Source organism: Vanessa atalanta, chromosome 3 (genome assembly GCF_905147765.1).
Source record: "Vanessa atalanta chromosome 3, ilVanAtal1.2, whole genome shotgun sequence".
Lineage (NCBI taxonomy): Eukaryota > Metazoa > Arthropoda > Insecta > Lepidoptera > Nymphalidae > Vanessa > Vanessa atalanta.
In genome coordinates this window covers 4,505,690-4,524,682 of record NC_061873.1, presented here as the reverse complement: position 1 = coordinate 4,524,682, position 18,993 = coordinate 4,505,690, and the positions used below count along the sequence as shown (strand labels likewise).

General features: G+C 30.6%; 2 protein-coding genes and 1 long non-coding RNA gene across 3 annotated transcripts; all 3 read left to right on the top strand.

The window, feature by feature from the left end:
• Positions 1–6,737: 6,737 nt before the first annotated feature.
• On the top strand, positions 6,738–10,932 carry LOC125076884 (myrosinase 1-like). Its single transcript, XM_047688611.1, has 6 exons — positions 6,738–6,760; positions 8,559–8,614; positions 9,224–9,888; positions 9,976–10,288; positions 10,363–10,597; positions 10,766–10,932. The coding sequence occupies exons 1-6, from the start codon at positions 6,738–6,740 to the stop codon at positions 10,926–10,928; spliced, it is 1,455 nt and encodes a 484-aa protein (XP_047544567.1). The 3' UTR covers positions 10,929–10,932.
• A 4,551-nt stretch (positions 10,933–15,483) lies between these two features.
• On the top strand, positions 15,484–17,359 carry LOC125076883 (myrosinase 1-like; the record flags this gene model as incomplete). The annotated part of the gene is made up of 4 exons (XM_047688610.1): positions 15,484–15,506; positions 16,138–16,277; positions 16,372–17,036; positions 17,126–17,359. Coding segments are annotated over exons 1-4 (1,062 nt in total), but the record flags the coding sequence as incomplete, so codon positions are not given.
• A 20-nt stretch (positions 17,360–17,379) lies between these two features.
• LOC125077325 lies at positions 17,380–18,180 on the top strand. The gene is made up of 3 exons (XR_007120738.1): positions 17,380–17,438; positions 17,513–17,747; positions 17,918–18,180. It is a non-coding gene; the product is annotated as an uncharacterized LOC125077325 (long non-coding RNA).
• Positions 18,181–18,993: the final 813 nt, after the last annotated feature.

The following is an 18,993-nucleotide window of genomic DNA, read 5'->3' as shown; positions in this document are numbered from 1 at the left end:
ATTTTTGTAGAGCAGAATATGGTAATATATGTATGTACATATATACTATAAAAACTCTATAAGTAGAGTCTTCTCCGATTCTCACAATCGTAGTTAATAGCAAGTAAAACGAAATTGATTTTCAATATCTGCTTGTATGTTACGAGTAAATTGAATCCATTTTACGAGTAATGACAGTCATCACAGCCCAATGTCTTCACATAAATCGAAAAAAAAAAATGAAACTTTACTTGTACGCGATGTTATCGTGAAAAACATCTGTAAATTAAAAATAAATTGTATTTATAGTGTTCAAGAACTGAATGAGTTTGTTAGGTCGGGAAAATTTATTTTATTTTGTTTAAAGACATTTCGTGCGACAAATAACACTTTTTTATATACAACATAGTCGCAGTTTGTATATTTAATTATTAATTGATTCTTGAATTGGGTTGAAACTATACCTAAGGATGTAATTTTGCAATGTATCGCATTTCCGACAAACACCCTAGGTATTTCACGAAGACGTAATTCTTATAAAGAACTTTAGTCACGCAACCTTCACATGCATTTTCCTCACAATATATCCGTCAGTAGCCACATGAACTGCAAGCTGTACCGATTTATATTAATAGCACATTCCAACATTTCTTTACGCTTTGCGAATATTCTTTGATAGAGCTGAATACTAAGTTTTGGACATAAATGTTCTTTGGGAATCGTTGCTTTACTTTCATTTACAAAATTGTCAATTATGCATTTAGTAAAATAATTAATATAGGTGTATAAATTTAGACGGTTCTTTTTTTTAATAAGATGTGTTCTGGATACTTTTATACGAATATACTATTTTAATTATATATTTTCCTTTTCCAGACGGCGAAAACAACAATAAAAAAATAAACACGTGTCTTTTAGGTACCTACGAAAATGAATAAACAATTACTAATTATTAAACTATATCATTTGTAAACCCTCTTAAACTCATTAAGCAAACATTTAAATGTATTCCGCGATGTAATTATAAAAGGTACTTACCAGACATTTTATTTTACAGCATATTTATTCACTAAACTTTTGAAGCTTAGGTTAGTAGTTTTGTAACACAGAATAATTCAAGAGTTATTTTTAAATAAGCACAACTCAATTCTGGATCATGGTAAATGATTTTTGGAGTTGTGTGTTCAACTCGCTTGTTCGGTTCCACTTGTTGTTGCCACGATACGACACAATGCGACATTTTGCTACCTAATAATAACAAAAAATAAAAAGTGGTAGGCGAATGAGTTATTCTTATTATTCAAATTAGTTAGTTGCTTGGCAACCAAGCTAGCTCTGTAATGTTCTTTTGACTGTGTCACTGACATGGCTAATAAAAACCAATATAACTTAAAATGTAATGGACGTATTAAATTAATTCCATATTAATATAAAATATGCTATTTTTAATTGAAAAAATAAATGTTCTATACTTTATAATTATAATAAAATTGGAGTGTCGGAATTAAAAAAATCGTTTTCGGTGAGAGTCGCCAAGATTTGGGACGACCTGCCTCGGTCTATTTTTCCTGATAAGTTGAGTTCTGGAGCCTTAAAGAGTAGAGTGAACAGATTTCTTTTGGATGGGCGTGTACCACCTTCGTCTTCACCTACACTTTCCATCAGGTGAGATGGAAGAAAAACGCCTATTCTATAACAACTATAAAAAAATAAATATTTAAAATAAACGCATATATAATTGGAGAAGTGCTATATAACTTACGGATAATATCGACACGCCCTATTTTAAACTAAGTAACTGCAAAAAACAAATCGAACATGAGAGAGATTCTAAAAATTAAAATCATAAAATTCTTTATTACTTCATCTTTTTAGGTTTTGAGACTTGGGATATGATTTCTAATATAAGTGTATACTATATTAAATTGTAAATTTTGTTTCCAAGCTTCCGAAGAGATTTTATTTTATAACACATTTATTATTAACTATTTGTTTTCCTACAAAGAAATGGAGTGGATTTTTTCCAATACATATTTATTCAAAGGAATTTGAAAAATTTAGTATCGTGTAACTATCTAAATTCATGTTTATTGTTAGTAAATTTTTTTTTTATATTTCAACAAATTGTAACTTAAATGATTTATATAGGATCTAAATAGTTGTTGAGTAAAATTTGCCGAAATTGAAATATTAAATATTGCTTCTCTAAACATGTTTCGAAAAATATTGTAAGAAATATATTATAAGAAAATGTAATATTCATATAAACTTTTTGTAGGGCATATCACTATATTCGGCGCCGTAATAGGATCTCGGGAAGCGTAAATACGGCCTCTATGGAAAAAAATGGGTTAAAGGAACGTTAGTGTAAGAAGTTAGTTCAAGAAGGAGATTGATAATTATATTGTATTGACCCTGTATTGATTTGCTGTTCTGGTTTAATTAGGTTTTCGGGATCATTCCATTTTTTATACAACATAAGAGGCTTTTATCTTTTGTCGTGGGTAGTTATACTCTTTCATATTCCATTATAAACATGGTACAATCGATTTTAAACACGTATTTTCGTACTCTTTATATTTACTTTTATTTATATACCATCGAGGATATATTCTTCAGTATTCACCACGGATAGGATTTCCATCATTTCCTTAAATCTGGTGAGCTAAGCCGCAATGAAGCGTCAACAGCGCGAAGGAGTAAAAGGGCGTAGAATCGATCCTGACCCCTTGGTCTGTAGTCGTCCTCACTGCTAACATAAGCTTTAAGCTTAAATCGAGGAGTAAATAGGAATACTAGAAATTCTTTATAATGTGGCATTGCTACAATTCATTTAAAAAAACAACTGTGATTGCAAAAAGAGCTTTTGGCAATGAGCTAGGGTATTGCCATAGACCAACTGGTTTGTTGTGTTTAGACGTTGAAAAATAACTTTTAGTAGATACCCTAGATTTTATATTTATTAAATGACCTTAGGTACCCATTGAATTGATTTAGGTAGTCGGAAGTTGTCCATTCACAAGTTGAACAAGGTGACTGCACCATTTTTGACAGTTGACCTCGGATGAGCAGGTACTACTTATTTATGTGTTACTTCGAAACATCTTTGTTTTGTGCAATAAAGATAAAAACCGGTTTTCTTTAATTTGAAGTAATTTTGATATTATATTACAAATTAAGTATACAGATAACAAGTCATGACCAAAATTTGTTAACAAAATTGAAAAAAAATTATGTATATGCTAAATATATTTTTGAAGTACCAAGTTTATAAGCGCCTAGATAGAATTTTAAACAATATTGAATTACATCGAATAAGCGTCATCTTTGTAGTTGTGTGTAGTCTGTACCAAATATAAAATCGTACTTTAAGTAAAAAAAAATTAAAGTTACATGGAACCCGTACCACTTTTAAGATAAGATAATTTTAATTTATATCATTTATTAAAAGTAATTCAGCATAGACTCAAAAACCCTGTCAATGACCATAGAGTCAAATTAAATCGTAATGTGATCGAACGCATTATACAAAAAAGAGTTATTCTCCGATCTCCATCGACAGTGCCTAAAAGATGATACGTGAATAATGGACTGGTCGAACGTATGTTTAGTAATTTTCTTAAATCAAATTAAATATTCTATATAAAAGTATTTTAATCGTCATGTCAGTGTTGAATTAAATATTATATTATTATAAAAGTTGCGTGTCTTTTTGAATGGTGGAGCAACCTCCTAGAAAATTTTGGTCAGAAATTTCCAGGAAGCTTTTAAAAAAATAACTAAATTTTATAAAAAAAATTTAAAGAGGCCATCTCGGCTCATATGCTTTTTAAAATGCATATATTTACTGGATTTTTCTGCATTCAAACGGGGCGAACCAACTACAAACTCAGTGGTGACTTTCTATCGTGAATATAAATAGACATAAATACAATGTCTACAAATGACTTACAATGGAGTATGATTTACAAATTTTAAGTTATTTAATTTGAATATTGTCTTAGTTTCTTTTGAAAAATTTGCCACCATAGATTTTAAACATATCTGATATTATATAAATTTTATTAGATAACATTGCTTATTCAAAATAAATATAAAATATTCACGTACTTCAAAACAAATAATCATTTTCATCTTGACGATTGTGATAACTTTGTAAACAAAGAGACATTTTAAGAATCAGTTAATACTAGCTACCGGTTCCGACTTCACATATTACAGTCGAAGAATATTACGTAGTCATAAAATATTTAAAAAAAAGTCTCTGCAGAAAAATAATAAATAAAATAAAAAACAAAAATATTCTTTCTCTTGATACTTTTTTTTTTCATTTAATTTTGACAGTTGTCTTAGATTGCGGATCATGAAAAAGTTAAATTCAAAATGCGTGCTAAATAAAATAATTATGTAAATTGTCTAATATTATTCAATTACCTCATTTATGACATTTTAATACCTTTAATATAGTTACATCTTATGTCGCTTCGAATCGAACGTATTCGCTGTAAATAAATAAATCAAAAATAATCGAAGTACGTGCATATATAATACGTAGGTGTATCAATATAAAAATTCCTATAAATTTCTATTTTCTATCTATTTTGAAAATAAGCTAATTCTTCTAATTATTGAATCGAAAATTGAGTCAAATAGGTATTCACAAGTTTTTATTACAATAAGTTTTATTAATAAGCTTTATTTATTGTTCTCGCTCTTTAGACATGGAACCTTTGTCGGCTGACACTCTTTGATAAACTAGATATTAAGATTTTATTTCGAAATATTGAATTATTCAGAAAAACTTATGCAGAAATAAACGGTGCGTTTTAATATTAATTATGTAGAACTTAAAATACAATTAGGTTTTTTATGTTTCTGCGTAAGCAAGGTGCTCTCTGTTGGGGTAGAGCTTTATTTTGTCGGGTTTCTACTTAACAAAAGACTGCTATTTATAATCTTGGAGTTCCTTGGAGAATTCGGGATGTTTTTAACGAAGAATGAATAGTTACAATTGCGTCACAATATATTTATAACAATGTATATTTACAGAAACATTGAAAACTTTAATAGAATCAATGATATTTATGTATGTGATCATTGTATGGATACGATACGTAAGGATAACTTATAATGCCAAGTTCTCCGACTCGACTCGACTCGACTCAGCAATGTCATTAAATCCTTTTCAGAACAAAGTATAAGTTCATAAACACAAATCGTTTGTTAAAAAATAACATTAATAAATAATGCATATTATTCAACATTATTATATAGATTTTAGATTATAAAACCTAAAACTTGTTTAATTTTAGACAGTATATATTATATATCATTGTATTTAACTGACTTAGCTTTGTATTTCAAATATTGGAAAAGTTTAACTACTGATTTTCTTGCCGGTTCTTCTTGGTAGAATCTACGTTCCGAACGGGTGGTAGCTTTACGTTTAATACAGTTCTGTAAAATTACGTTTCAAAAATGCTTGTAAAGTAATTGAATAATAATATAAAAGAGTAATTGAATAAGGTATATTTTGATTTTGATGTTAGTGGGAACTTACTGGTCACGCGGTTGTTCTCTCAACTGAAATTATACTCCGATATAAAGCGCACAATTATTTTCCTTCAGTAGTTTCGAGATAAGAGCGAACATAAACATAGACCCAGAAAATTGAGGACTTTAAATTATTATAAAAGACTATATTTATGTTATTATTACAAAAAATTATGATAGCCAACATCGGACAAATATTCAGCATTCCATAGACACACCGTGCAGATACCGAATTCATCGTATGGTAGAGAGGGAAACTCCGAGAAGTACCAGTGACTTGAGACCCCGGTGTAGGTTTAATGGAATGCGCATCTAGCTTACTCTCAATTTTGCTGGAATACCCCTCGCTCCTACTACCATATAAATATAAATTAACAACACCTACGTTTTTCGTTAGCTCATTTGTTAGTTAGTATTATTTTTTCATTTTTTATATCTGAGCTTTCGGTATGTTCGTTTTTCACGGTATAGTAAGCTAAAATTACTATACATTTTATTTGTCTGTCGATTTATCTACGCGTTCCATATAAAATATATTAAGTATTATGTGTATTAACAATGATTATTTTCATCTAATGTTATAAACTAGCGACCCGCCATGGCTTAATGCTGTTTTGCCTAAAATCGCTTCGTAAATAAGCTATTATTTCACGTCAAAATTAGTGGATAAAAAATGGTTAGTGTGTGTTATCCCTAAGAGATAGACATATACTATCACGGACTTTTTTTGTAGACCTTTTTAAGGTGTACAATATTGTAGTACATTATTTTGATATATCTCGCAGGGTTCTGCCAGCGTTTGCAATGTAAGCGCAAAATTTTGTTTATTTACGACATTACATTAGAGACCTCTAAAATGATCAGTCTTTCTCTACTATATTATGCATGTATTTAACATATAAACCTTTCTATTGAATTACTTTATCTATTAAAAAACCCCCATCTGTGGCGTAGTTTTAAAGATCTAAACATACACAGGGACAGACAGACAGCAGGAAGTGACTTTATTTTATACTATGTAGCGATAATACCTCAAATGTTTCTTCTTAAACTCTTCCCAATATCAATATTTGAGTTATCACAGATTATAAGCGTTGTTATCGATATATGATTTAAGACGTTTAGGAACAGAAATTTCGCAACGGAGCTACAAATATATATAAAGGTGTACGTTGAAAATTTTCAATAGAAGTCGAGTCGTTAAGATGTTAGGATCACCACAACTATTGTAAGTTACGATTTAAAATATAATTAGTGACTGATTTTTGTAATGATAGTGATCAGCTTAATTACTAAATACTTTTATAAAATGTTTTTTTTTTTTTTAAATCACTTAATATTCAAACACTACTAGTTAAAATATCTTTAACAACGTTTCATATTCAAAATCTACTATGTGTACTTTAGTTAACAAATTATTTCACTGACCTAACCTGCGGATTGAAATTTGGACCTCAAGAATTGGCGCTATATAAACTAGCCACTAAGACTATACCAACATGGCAGTCTACGGTAGCGCTGTATAGCGCCTTGTAACGCCTCATAACGCCAACTAACTAACGTTGATACGAAGGTCGAAGGTCGTCCTCCCCATTCTGACTTTGTTCGTAAAAAAATAGGAATTTATCTCATGTTTTTTTTATAGTTGAGGTAAAAACATCCACTAACCGATATAAAATCTATGTATATCTAAATAAAGCAGCAACATATTTAGCTACTTTATATTTATAACCTATGTGCTTCTTGAAACTATAAATCTTCTTATATATTAATAGCTTAATCTGATTTTGGTACAAGTGATTATGGCACGATAGCTGGACATTAAAAATCAGTTATCGTCTCATTTTAAAGAGCTCCAGCCGTAGATGTGCAGAAATTAAAAAAGGATTCTTGATTGCAATTTACTAAATTGTTACAATTTAACAAAGAATTAATTTTTGAGAAAGGAAAAATTTACTGGCCGGTTAGAGAGCAGTAATACAGCTGTATAGAAAAAATAAAATAGAAAACATAGACAAACCAAAATAATCATAGATTCAATCACAGGTTTCGAAATTCCTAATAAACGTGAAGTTTCGCGGGAGAAATGAAAGTTGCATATGAATAGAATTTGTTATTTTTGAATGAAATCAAAATAATCTAACCAAACTTAATACATAAGTAATATGTAAAATAATAAATATTAAACAAATTAGATTTATTTCCACCTTGAATGACATATTATATATGTCATTCAAACGCAATTTTAACAAATTGTTTTTCATACAGTTGGCCAAAAATAGAATAAAAATAAAAGTAAGCAGCTAAGTTATTATGTATGTACAGCAAAAAATATTAAATTCACATATGATGCACTAAAAATGCAAAGGAGAATGCCCATTGAAATAAGAGTTCTCTCCTAGTGTGGCGTCAAATCCAAAGTTGTTTTATACTTGTATAATATTATATATCTTCAATTATTCTGTTTTGAACTCAAAACCTGGCTTGTGTTTTGTATATTATCTCAGGTGAAATGCTCAGTTCAAGACACATTACCTGATAGCAAAACGTGACGAAAAATAAAGAAAAATTTTGTGTTAATAAAGGAAATTGTAAGTTATTGTTAGAAGAGACATATTATGCTATAGGGATTATTTTAGAATTTTCCATGAGGAACAATTCGGCCATATGTTATTTTTGTAACTATAACTATTTACACAGCGTACACATAGCGTACGAAAGTTTTTAGCTGTACTAGTCAGTGGACGAATATAATTTTAATATAAATTTATCAAATAAGTTTTGTGGTTCCGAAGTTTACTTTCCGGAAGGCCACAAGCTCAGAAAATTTGCGCTCTTTGTTTATAATATTAGTTAAGATACTGAAATATATTATATTTATTTAAAACATATGTATAATGTCTATAAATTGTAATATAGGTTTTCTTATAGAAAAAAATTATTCAACAGATTTTATGTGGCTTGCTTTGTTTTGGCTGATAGCAAGGTAGCAAATACTAATCAACATGAAGCAAGAAAATTTCCAGATGGAATGCTTTTCGGTGCGGCCACGGCTTCGTATCAGGTCGAGGGAATGAAGACGGTATGTACCTATACCAGGGTTCGAAAAAAATCTGATTTTTATAATAAATAACAAAAAATCCGATTTTTTTATATATATCCAATATATATTTGATATATATCCAGGCTAAGAAAACGAAGCGAATTTCATTCTGTAGACACTTAGAAATATGAAAGGAATTTGTAAAATAATATAAGTGTCGAAATACCACATTTTTTATTAAAAAAAAGTAACAAAGGAATTAGTGTCTATCTATTTGAGAAAGAAATTTTTAATGAACACTTAAAAAACAAGTACCTTTTATTATTATATCTTCATTTGTTTGTGAGATAAATCAACTAATTTTATTTTAATATTAATTTGTAATCGACTTATCATAAAAAACTAATCATTCAGAGTCAGGCCTTAAGCATAGATCTATGAGTCTTGTTCAGAAGATAGGAAAAAATCAATTGATATATATCAAGATAAAAATCAATTGATATATATCGTGATATATATCATAATATATATCCGCGAACCCTGACCTATACGATACGAAATTAAGTCATTGTTAAATTGAGATATTTGCTTAATTTTATTCCTTGCTTAATTATCTATTTCTTAATATTAAGAGATTTACATTTGCAGGAAAAACAGAAAACATATGGGATACCTTGACCCACCGGGAGCCTTGCGTAATCGCTGAATGTCATAATGGTGACGTGGCTGACAATTCCTATCACTTATATAAGAGGGACGTGGAGATGATGAGGGAACTTGGTCTTGACTTTTACAGATTTTCATTATCCTGGTCAAGAATTTTACCAACTAGTTTCCCGGATAAGATCAATGAAAAAGGAGTAGAGTACTATAATAACTTAATCGATGAAATGCTTAAATACAACATTCAGCCAATGGTAACGCTGTATCACTGGGATTTGCCACAAAAATTGCAAGATATGGGAGGTTGGGCTAATCCTCATATAGTGGATTGGTTTACTGACTACAGTAGAATTGCTTTCGAACTATTTGGAGACAGAGTTAAATATTGGTTTACAATAAATGAACCCAAAGAAGTTTGTTATCAGGGATATGGTTGGGCATCTATGGCACCTTTGTTTACAATGTCTGGATACGCAGATTATATTTGCTCCAAAAACTTATTAGTAGCTCATGCAAAGGTTTATCATATGTATAATAATGAATTCAGACCTGCCCAAGGTGGAACCATTGGTATCGTTCTGAGTATGTCGTTTCTTGAACCAGAAAGCGAAGAGCATGCTGAAGCTGCAGAAGATCTTACACAGTTTGAGGCAAATTAGTATATTTAATGTATTGTAACATTTTTGTACACATTTAAGTTTGAAAAATAGTATTTTTTTTATTTTTTCTTATTTTAGTGGGGAGTTTACGCTAACCCTATATTTTCAAAAACTGGAGATTTTCCGCAAGTAATGAAAGAAAAGGTAGCCGCTAAAAGTAAGGCTCAAGGATTCCCACGTTCGAGGCTGCCCGAATTCACTCCTGAGGAAATAGAATTAGTGAAAGGAAGCTCTGATTTTCTCGCAATCAACCACTATACTACAAATCTGGTTTATAGAAATGAGTCTGTTTATGGATATTATGCATCTCCCTCATATTATGATGATATCGATGTTATCTCATATAAAAATAGCTCTTGGGAAGGTGCTGCGTCTAGTTGGTTAAAAGTAAGTAATTGTTTTACTTAAAAGCAATTTTACAAATATATACTGCATTGATATATTTCTTTAAAACTGACCAGGTAGTTCCATGGGGCTTTTATAAGCTGTTAACAAAAATAAGAGAAGACTACGACAATCCCACAATTTTCATAACTGAAAACGGATTCTCCACACGAGAAGGACTAGTAGATGACGATCGAGTATCATATTATAGGCAATATCTTGACGTGATGTTAGACGCCATCGAAGACGGCTCCGATATCAGAGTGTACACTGCATGGAGTTTAATGGATAACTTTGAATGGTTACAAGGATACACGTGTGTATAACTTTAATGTAAAATAGCATACCTAATATTTGACCTGTCAGCGCAATTTCGAATGGAACAAGCCATATTTTTTGTAAAACAAAATTTTTGTTTTTATAATCATTCATACAGTCTTAGTTATGTATACTTATAATTGATATTGGAAATCTGTTTTTACAGGGAACGATTTGGCTTGTATGAAGTAGACTATGAGAGCCCGGAGAGGACTCGCACTCCTCGCAAAGCTGCCTATGCTTACAAAGAAATCATTCGTTCAAGAAAACTCGACTTTCACTATGAACCCGATATGAGCTTGCCTCTGACTATTGATGAAGGACATTAAACTTCGAATATAAAAAAAAAATTTAAACTCCTTTGGCATAATCGCAAAACCAAATTAATAAAAAAAACCCGGACTATTGCATGATACACCTATTGAAATAAAAAAGGTTTTTTTGATATATTAATCATCAAATTGAATATTAAAATCTTAAGCTGGCAAACATAGAACAAAATAATGGCGAAATGTATCAATTTAAACATTTTGCACATTTTGTCGTTTTGCTGGGTGGCCAGACAGTGTATTTAAATTTCCCAGTTACTGTTTACAACAACTGAACATTTGTACAGGATTGACATCGTAAAATAAAAATATAGATAATGTATATTATTTCTTTATTTAATAAATATATTTATAGTAATATTATATATGTCTGTTTGATTCTTGCGTGTATAGACCATTAATTGAAACATTTTAAAACACTTATTTCGCTTTGCACGAATCCAACTAAATGTTTTTAGCCGCTTATATTTATTGAACTTTCTTGAATTTTCTTTTGGTGGGGATTTGTAATATTGTGTTATTAATAAATGTTTTTATAAATATGGCAAGTTGAGTGGACGCTTCATTAATCACTAATTGCTACATACGTAAATTTTTAATTATATGAATTTCTGGATGAATATTAGTTCCAAACTTTTTCTTTATTTATTTTTTATGATAGAGATGATATTAACATATTATATGAAATATACATTTGCGATTCTCGCTGCATGTGCTATTCGAAGTTCTGTTACAAGTAGGAACAACTCGGCAGCGGCCGTGACGTGGTGTCAAACTGCGTGGCCACAGCATCCGTCTGCATCTTCGTCGCATGGCGTCGTTGTAGTAAAAACTGATAAGTAACAAGATGCACCTAACGCCATCGCTATAACTCCTCTACCTGTAAATATATTAATTTAACGCAACAGTGACGTAGAATCAAGTCTAACACTAAATATCATTTCGACTTTATCAAGTAACGAGTTCAAATTAGCAACAATACTATTTGTCAATAGCAACAATTTGGCCTTTGAGTCTCTCGGTGTCCAACGATGCCCATTCCTTGTTTTGGTGGGCGGCGAGCAGCTATCTCACGCTATCTGCAGCGCTACAGTTTTTTGAGTGTAAAAGAGACTTAAATAAAAAAATACTTATATATCTCAAAATAAGGCTAAGAGAGTAAGAAAACTTATATCATTTAAATTTTTAAACGTAAAAATAACTGCAACTAAGTTTATAAAAGCATTTTTTGTATTTAATTTAGAGCTGAGTCATCATAAAAAATATATAGATTTCTTCTTTTAAATGGTGGAGTTAGCTCATATGAAATCTTGGTGGTCAATTAGAAAGTAAGAAATTTTACACAATATTTAACATTTTGAAAATTAATTTACTAGATTTTTTAGATTATAATGTAAGGAAATGATATAATTTGTAATATTATAATTTTGAATATGGATTAAATTATATTTCGAACCAATAATTTTATATGTCAACTGGAATCGAACGTTAATTTCGTTAATATCCTTATGACCCAACTTAAAATTTTATTATCTATCGAAAAAGGATAAAAGAAAACCTCTTATGCAGCAGCAGGGTTTTATAAAAATATTAGTATGGAGACAAATAAAAATGGCGTGTTATTTCATGGATCAAATAGCGGTTAAATGACATTTGTTAATAAATAATGAAAGTAATTTAAACCATAGAAAAGAGTTTTCTTACACTGAATAGATATTAAGACAATGCCTACAAATTATTGGGATTTACAAAGTTTAAGTTATTTAATTGGATTTAAAAATAATTGTTTCCTAATAAAATTATATCTCTTTTATTAGAAAAGTTTTGTTTATTTAAAATAAAAATAAAATCTTCATGCACTTCAAATCAAATTATCAATGTCATCTTGATACGGATGTAAACAAATAGGCACTTTAAGAATCATTTAATACTAGCTATCAGTTCCAACTTCACGCACTATAAAAATAGTAAGTCATAAAATAGTTAAAAAAAAATTGTGGAGAAAAGTAATAAATAAAAAAGGGTTTTTGTCTAAATATTATAAGGAGTTGCAAATCTTTATATTAGTTATTCACTAAAAAATTTAATATGTGCTTACCATTATGGTCACTATTATTTGGTATTTTTTTAGAAATTAAAATACAGCATCACAGAACAGATTTGCAAATAGATTTATTTTTTAGAATTTCTATAATTATGGAGGTGTCTCTAGCTCCAGGATTATAGAATTTCGGGATTTTCGGGATTTTCTTAAGGAAGTAGGAATACTTAATATACGTCTCAATATATTTTAAACAATGTTATGTATATTCATAGTAACATTGATCACTTTTAATAGAATCAGTGATAATCATTGTATTAACCCGAGACCTAAGGATAACCTTATAACGCCTAGTTTTCGACTCAAAGTCAGTAAATCCTTCTCAGGGCAAGGTAAACTTAAATCGTTTGTTAAAAAACATTAACAAATAAAGAATATTATTCAACACAAGATCAATTAGATTATTAGATTTTTATCATCTATAAAAAACGAAAAATATTGCAAGCTTTTTCAAATATTTTATAGAAGGATTATTACCTATAAATGTTTCTGCATCCAATTTATGCTCTATGTGTGCTCTATTAGAAAATCTTAGTAGAATTTCTTGAATTTGAGTCGTTTTTGTAGTAAGTATTAATAATGCGCGAAAAGAGCGGCAACACTTGAACACTTAATATTACGCAATGATGGCATATCTCTCAGATAACTATGTATTTTGGACAAGTACCTGTCCATATTTTAATGTTTATAAGATTACATACAAACAAAATTATCTCGTTAAAATATTAATAGGCATGTTGCTTTATAGATTAATGTAATATGGAATATGGAGGCTCTTCAGAGGCACGATTTTTTATCATCATAACATTAGCTAATATGAATATAAATTTATAGATCAATCTATATACATACAGAACATAAACATAAACACAGAAAATTGAGGATTGTAAATTATCTCAGCATTCCATGGATTTACCGAGCGGATGCCGGGTCCATCGTGTGGTACAGAGGAAAATTCGTGCAGTTCGCTGGTCTTGCGACCCGTATGTAGGTATACTAAAGCACCAAGTCATTATTGCTGCTCGTGTACCTTCCCTGTCTAGCCAAACAAGAAAGGAACGTGTTAGTGGAGATTTGTATATTCCTTGTAACATAGAATTTACTGCAGTTCTCTACAGGCCAAAGTCTTTTAAGAGTTTATAGAGAGATTTTACTATACCTTTCGCTCCCACTTCAACCGCATATCAATAAGGCAAACGGCCACTTTTGATTAGCTCATTTGTTAGTTCGTAATATTTATTAATTTTTATTAGATGGGCTTTCGGTATGTTCTTTTCCCACGGTACAGTGAGCTCTACAAGTACTATACGTTTTGTTTGTGCATTGAAATTTATCTATGGTTTCCGTATAAAGTATATGTAGTATTATTTGTAATAACAATAATTATTTTCATCTAATATTATAAATATTATCTCAAATGTTTCTTCTTATACTCTTCCCAATATCAATATATAATAGACAATTGAGTACTTTAAATTATTATAAGTCTGATAGGTAACATCCGACGAATATTCAGCATTCCATGGTTCATTCATCGTGCGGATGCCGGGTCGATCGTGTGTTAGAGAGGGAAACTCCGAGCAGTGCCAGGGACGCGACGCGGGTGTAGGTTTAACGGAATGCCCTTTGCAATGCCCATCAAGACACTACCACGGCATATAAATTAACAACATACCTATCTGTTTTTCGTTAGCTCATTAATTGTTAGTTCGTATTATTTGTTCATTTTTATTACCTCAACTTTCGGTATGTTCAGTTTTCACGGTACAGTAAGCTAAAAATACTATACATTTTATTTGTCTATTGATATTTATCTACGGGTTCCATATATATTATAATACTATAGTATTATGTATACTAATAATGATTATTTTCATCTAATATTTGAAATGCTGATATTAATTATACTACACAAACCACTATGTCCCTTCATTTTAAATCTGTATTATCTTCGAAAATATTCATTTAAATTAAATGTTGTAAAAACTATATTGATCTGTTTTAATTATATTTATATATATATATTTGCTGTATTGCTTAAAATCGCTTCGAAATTAAGTCATGATTTGTCGTAAAATGGTTATTGTGGGTTATCCTTAAGAGATAGACATATAGTAGTATACAGTAGTAGTACATTATTTTGATCCATCTTGTAGGGTTCAGCTAGCATTTGCAATGTAAGACACATAAACTTTCCTAAAGCTTTTAAAGATCTAAGCATACACAGGGACAGACAAACAGCAGGAAACGACCATTTTTTTACTATGTAGTGATAATACCTCAAATGTTTCTTCTTAAACTCTTCCCAATATCAATATTTGAGTTATCACAGATTATAAGCGTTGTTATCGATATATGATTTAAGACGTTTAGGAACGGAAATGTCGCAACGGAGCTACAAATATATATAAAGGTTTAAGGTCGAAAAATTTCAATAGAATTCCAGTTATTAAGATGTTAGGATCACCGCAACTATTGTAAGTTACGTTTCCAATATATTTAGTGACAGATTTCTATAATCATCTTCAATTATCGGTATTAAAAATACCTTTTATGTTTTAAATCACAAAATTATTACTGCTATTTCCATTTTTATATATTTACCGATATATCTCATATAAACCGAAATAAAGTAACGAAACTTGTTACATAAGTAAATTAACATAGGCCGCACTAAATGTTGCATATGTGAATGCCCATAAAAGTAAGAACCCTCGTCTGTGGCGTCAAATCCAAAGTTGGTTTTTATAATATAGAATGAACTTAAAACATGGTTTGCGTTACGTTGAAAACGTAAAATAGTATGAGAATTTATTTTTATATCAGGTGAAATCCCAGTTTAAGAGACATTACCAGATAGCCAAACGTGACGAAAAATAACGAAAATATTGTGTTTATAAATGTATATATATAATATTAAAACCAGCATTATCTTCGCAATTCATTTTAATTAAAAGAACAACATGTATATCTTGATATATCCTTAAAAGATAGACAGATAGAAGAAAGACTATCGCTAACTTCATTAGAACTTTTCATGAGGAACTATTCGGCCATATATTATTTTGTATATTATAAGTTTTTTCACGGAAAAAACTAATTCAACAGATTTTATGTTGCTTGCTTTGTTTTGACTGAGACCAAGGTAGCAAATATTAATCGACATGAAGCAAGAAAATTTCCAGATGGAATGCTTTTCGGTGCGGCCACGGCTTCGTATCAGGTCGAAGGAGCCTGGAATAAAGATGGTATGTACACGATTATAAGTTATTTTTAAATTGTCATATTTTCTTAATTTTGCTCTATAATTATTTCGAAATATTAAGAGATTTACAATTGCAGGCAAATCGGAAAATATATGGGATACCTTGACCCACCGGGAGCCTTGCGTAATCGCTGAATGTCATAATGGTGACGTGGCTGACAATTCTTATCACTTATATAAGAGGGACGTGGAGATGATGAGGGAACTCGGTCTTGATTTTTATAGATTTTCATTATCCTGGTCAAGAATTTTACCAACTAGTTTCCCAGATAAGATCAATGAAAAAGGAGTAGAGTACTATAATAACCTAATCGATGAAATGCTTAAATACAACATTCAGCCAATGGTAACGCTGTATCACTGGGATTTGCCACAAAAATTGCAAGATATGGGAGGTTGGACTAATCCTCATATAGTGGATTGGTTCACTGACTACAGTAGAGTTGTTTTCGAACTATTTGGAGACAGAGTTAAATATTGGTTTACAATAAATGAGCCACGAGAACTTTGTTATCAGGGATATGGTTCGGCATCTTTGGCACCTTTGTTTAAAATTTCTGGATACGCAGATTATATTTGCTCCAAAAACTTATTAGTAGCTCATGCAAAGGTTTATCATATGTATAATAATGAATTCAGACCTGCCCAGGGTGGAACCATTGGTATCGTTCTGAGTATGGCATTTTATGAACCAGAAAGCGAAGAGCATGCTGAAGCTGCAGAAGATCTTATACAATTTGAGGTAAATTTGTATACTAAATGTATTGTAACATTTTTGTACACATTTAAGTTTGAAAAATAGTATTTTTTTTAATTTTTTCTTATTTTTAGTGGGGAGTTTACGCTAACCCTATATTTTCGAAAACTGGAGATTTTCCGCAAGTAATGAAAGAAAAGGTAGCCGCTAAAAGTAAGGCTCAAGGATTTCCACGATCGAGGCTGCCCGAATTCACTCCTGAGGAAATAGAATTAGTGAAGGGAAGCTCTGATTTCCTCGCAATCAATCACTATACTTCAAGATTGGTTTATAGAAATGAATCTGTTTATGGATATCATTCATCTCCTTCATATTATGATGATATCGATGTTATCCTTTACACAGATAGCTCTTGGGAAGGTGCTGCGTCTAGTTGGTTAAAAGTAAGTAATTGTTTTACTTAAAAGCAATTTTACGGATACATGTTGCATTGATATATTTCTTTAAAACTAACCAGGTAGTTCCATGGGGCTTTTATAAGCTGTTAAAAAAGATAAGAGAAGACTACGACAATCCCACAATTTTCATAACTGAAAACGGATTCTCCACACGAGAAGGACTAGTAGATGACGATCGAGTATCATATTATAGGCAATATCTTGACGTGATGTTAGACGCCATCGAAGACGGCTCCGATATCAGAGTGTACACTGCATGGAGTTTAATGGATAACTTTGAATGGCTACAAGGATACACGTGTGTATAACTTTTATGTAAAATAGCATTCATACCCAATATTTGACCTGATAGCACAATTTCGAATGTAACAAGCCATATTTTGTTGTAAAACAAAATTTTTGTTTGTATAATCATTCATACAGTCTCAGTTATTTATATTTATAATTGATATTGGAAATCTGTTACAGGAAACGATTTGGCTTGTATGAAGTAGACTATGAGAGCCCGGAGAGGACTCGCACTCCTCGCAAAGCTGCCTATGTTTACAAAGAAATCATTCGTTCAAGAGAACTCGACTTTCACTATGAACCCGATATGAGCTTGCCTCTGACTATTGATGAATGACATTAAACTTCGAATATTAATGTTGATTTTTTTTTAAAACGTTGCGTGTATTTTCACAAAAACAAAGTTATCAAAAATATATAGGAATACTCAATAACTTACGCAGTGTGATACACCACAACATCATTTGATTAAAATAAAGAAGTAATACAATCTTAAACTAACATAATACTAGTACTAGCTACATATAGTAGTAATAGTAATACCTACTAGCAAAATAACAACTAAATGTACTAAAACAAACACAACTATTCTTATCCTCTGAAAATAAAAATACAACAAAAACAATACCTAACTAATAGTTCTGCTATTCACTTACAGCGGATATTAGTAATTCCTTAAGCTAAAAAGATTTTGTTTGTGGATATCGATATCAAGGCTGTTTATAAAATTGTAAGTTTTTATATGGTTCTTATCACCAAGTAATTGATTGGTAAGAATTTCCCTGTATTCGCACGGAGTCTGGGAATAGCGAACGTATTTTTAATAGGGTTCATAGATTCATTTTAAATGTTTATTCCAATTATCTACTTTTCATATCCACGCATTGGGTAGTATCGTTAATATGTTATAGTAATAAATAAAACAAAGCCACAATTGAATTAGCTTAGCAGTCTTACTCCTATCCTGAAATCCGTTTACCCTGAATGAACCGTACACTTGTGCAGCGCTTGACCTCTTTTCGTCTTTCTCGTTTTGCTGGGTACAGGGGTGGATGCAAAGATTACGTGCACAGCCAGACATTTAATAGTCCCAGATGCTGCTTAAAATCACCTGAATATTTGCACAGAACCGATATCGTGAAATAAAAATATAGATTATGTATGTTATTTCTTTATTTAACAAATATATTTATAGTAATATTATATATTTCTGACATCACAACGCCTCATGCTCTGCAAACATATTATTAAGCTGA

Coding starts and splice junctions, on each gene's coding strand:
- LOC125076884 (XM_047688611.1), top strand. CDS start 6,738: ATGTTAGGATCACCACAACTATT. Junction 6,761..8,558: donor TTAGGATCACCACAACTATT/GTAAGTTACGAT, acceptor GAAAATTTCCAG/ATGGAATGCTTTTCGGTGCG. Junction 8,615..9,223: donor AGGTCGAGGGAATGAAGACG/GTATGTACCTAT, acceptor TTACATTTGCAG/GAAAAACAGAAAACATATGG.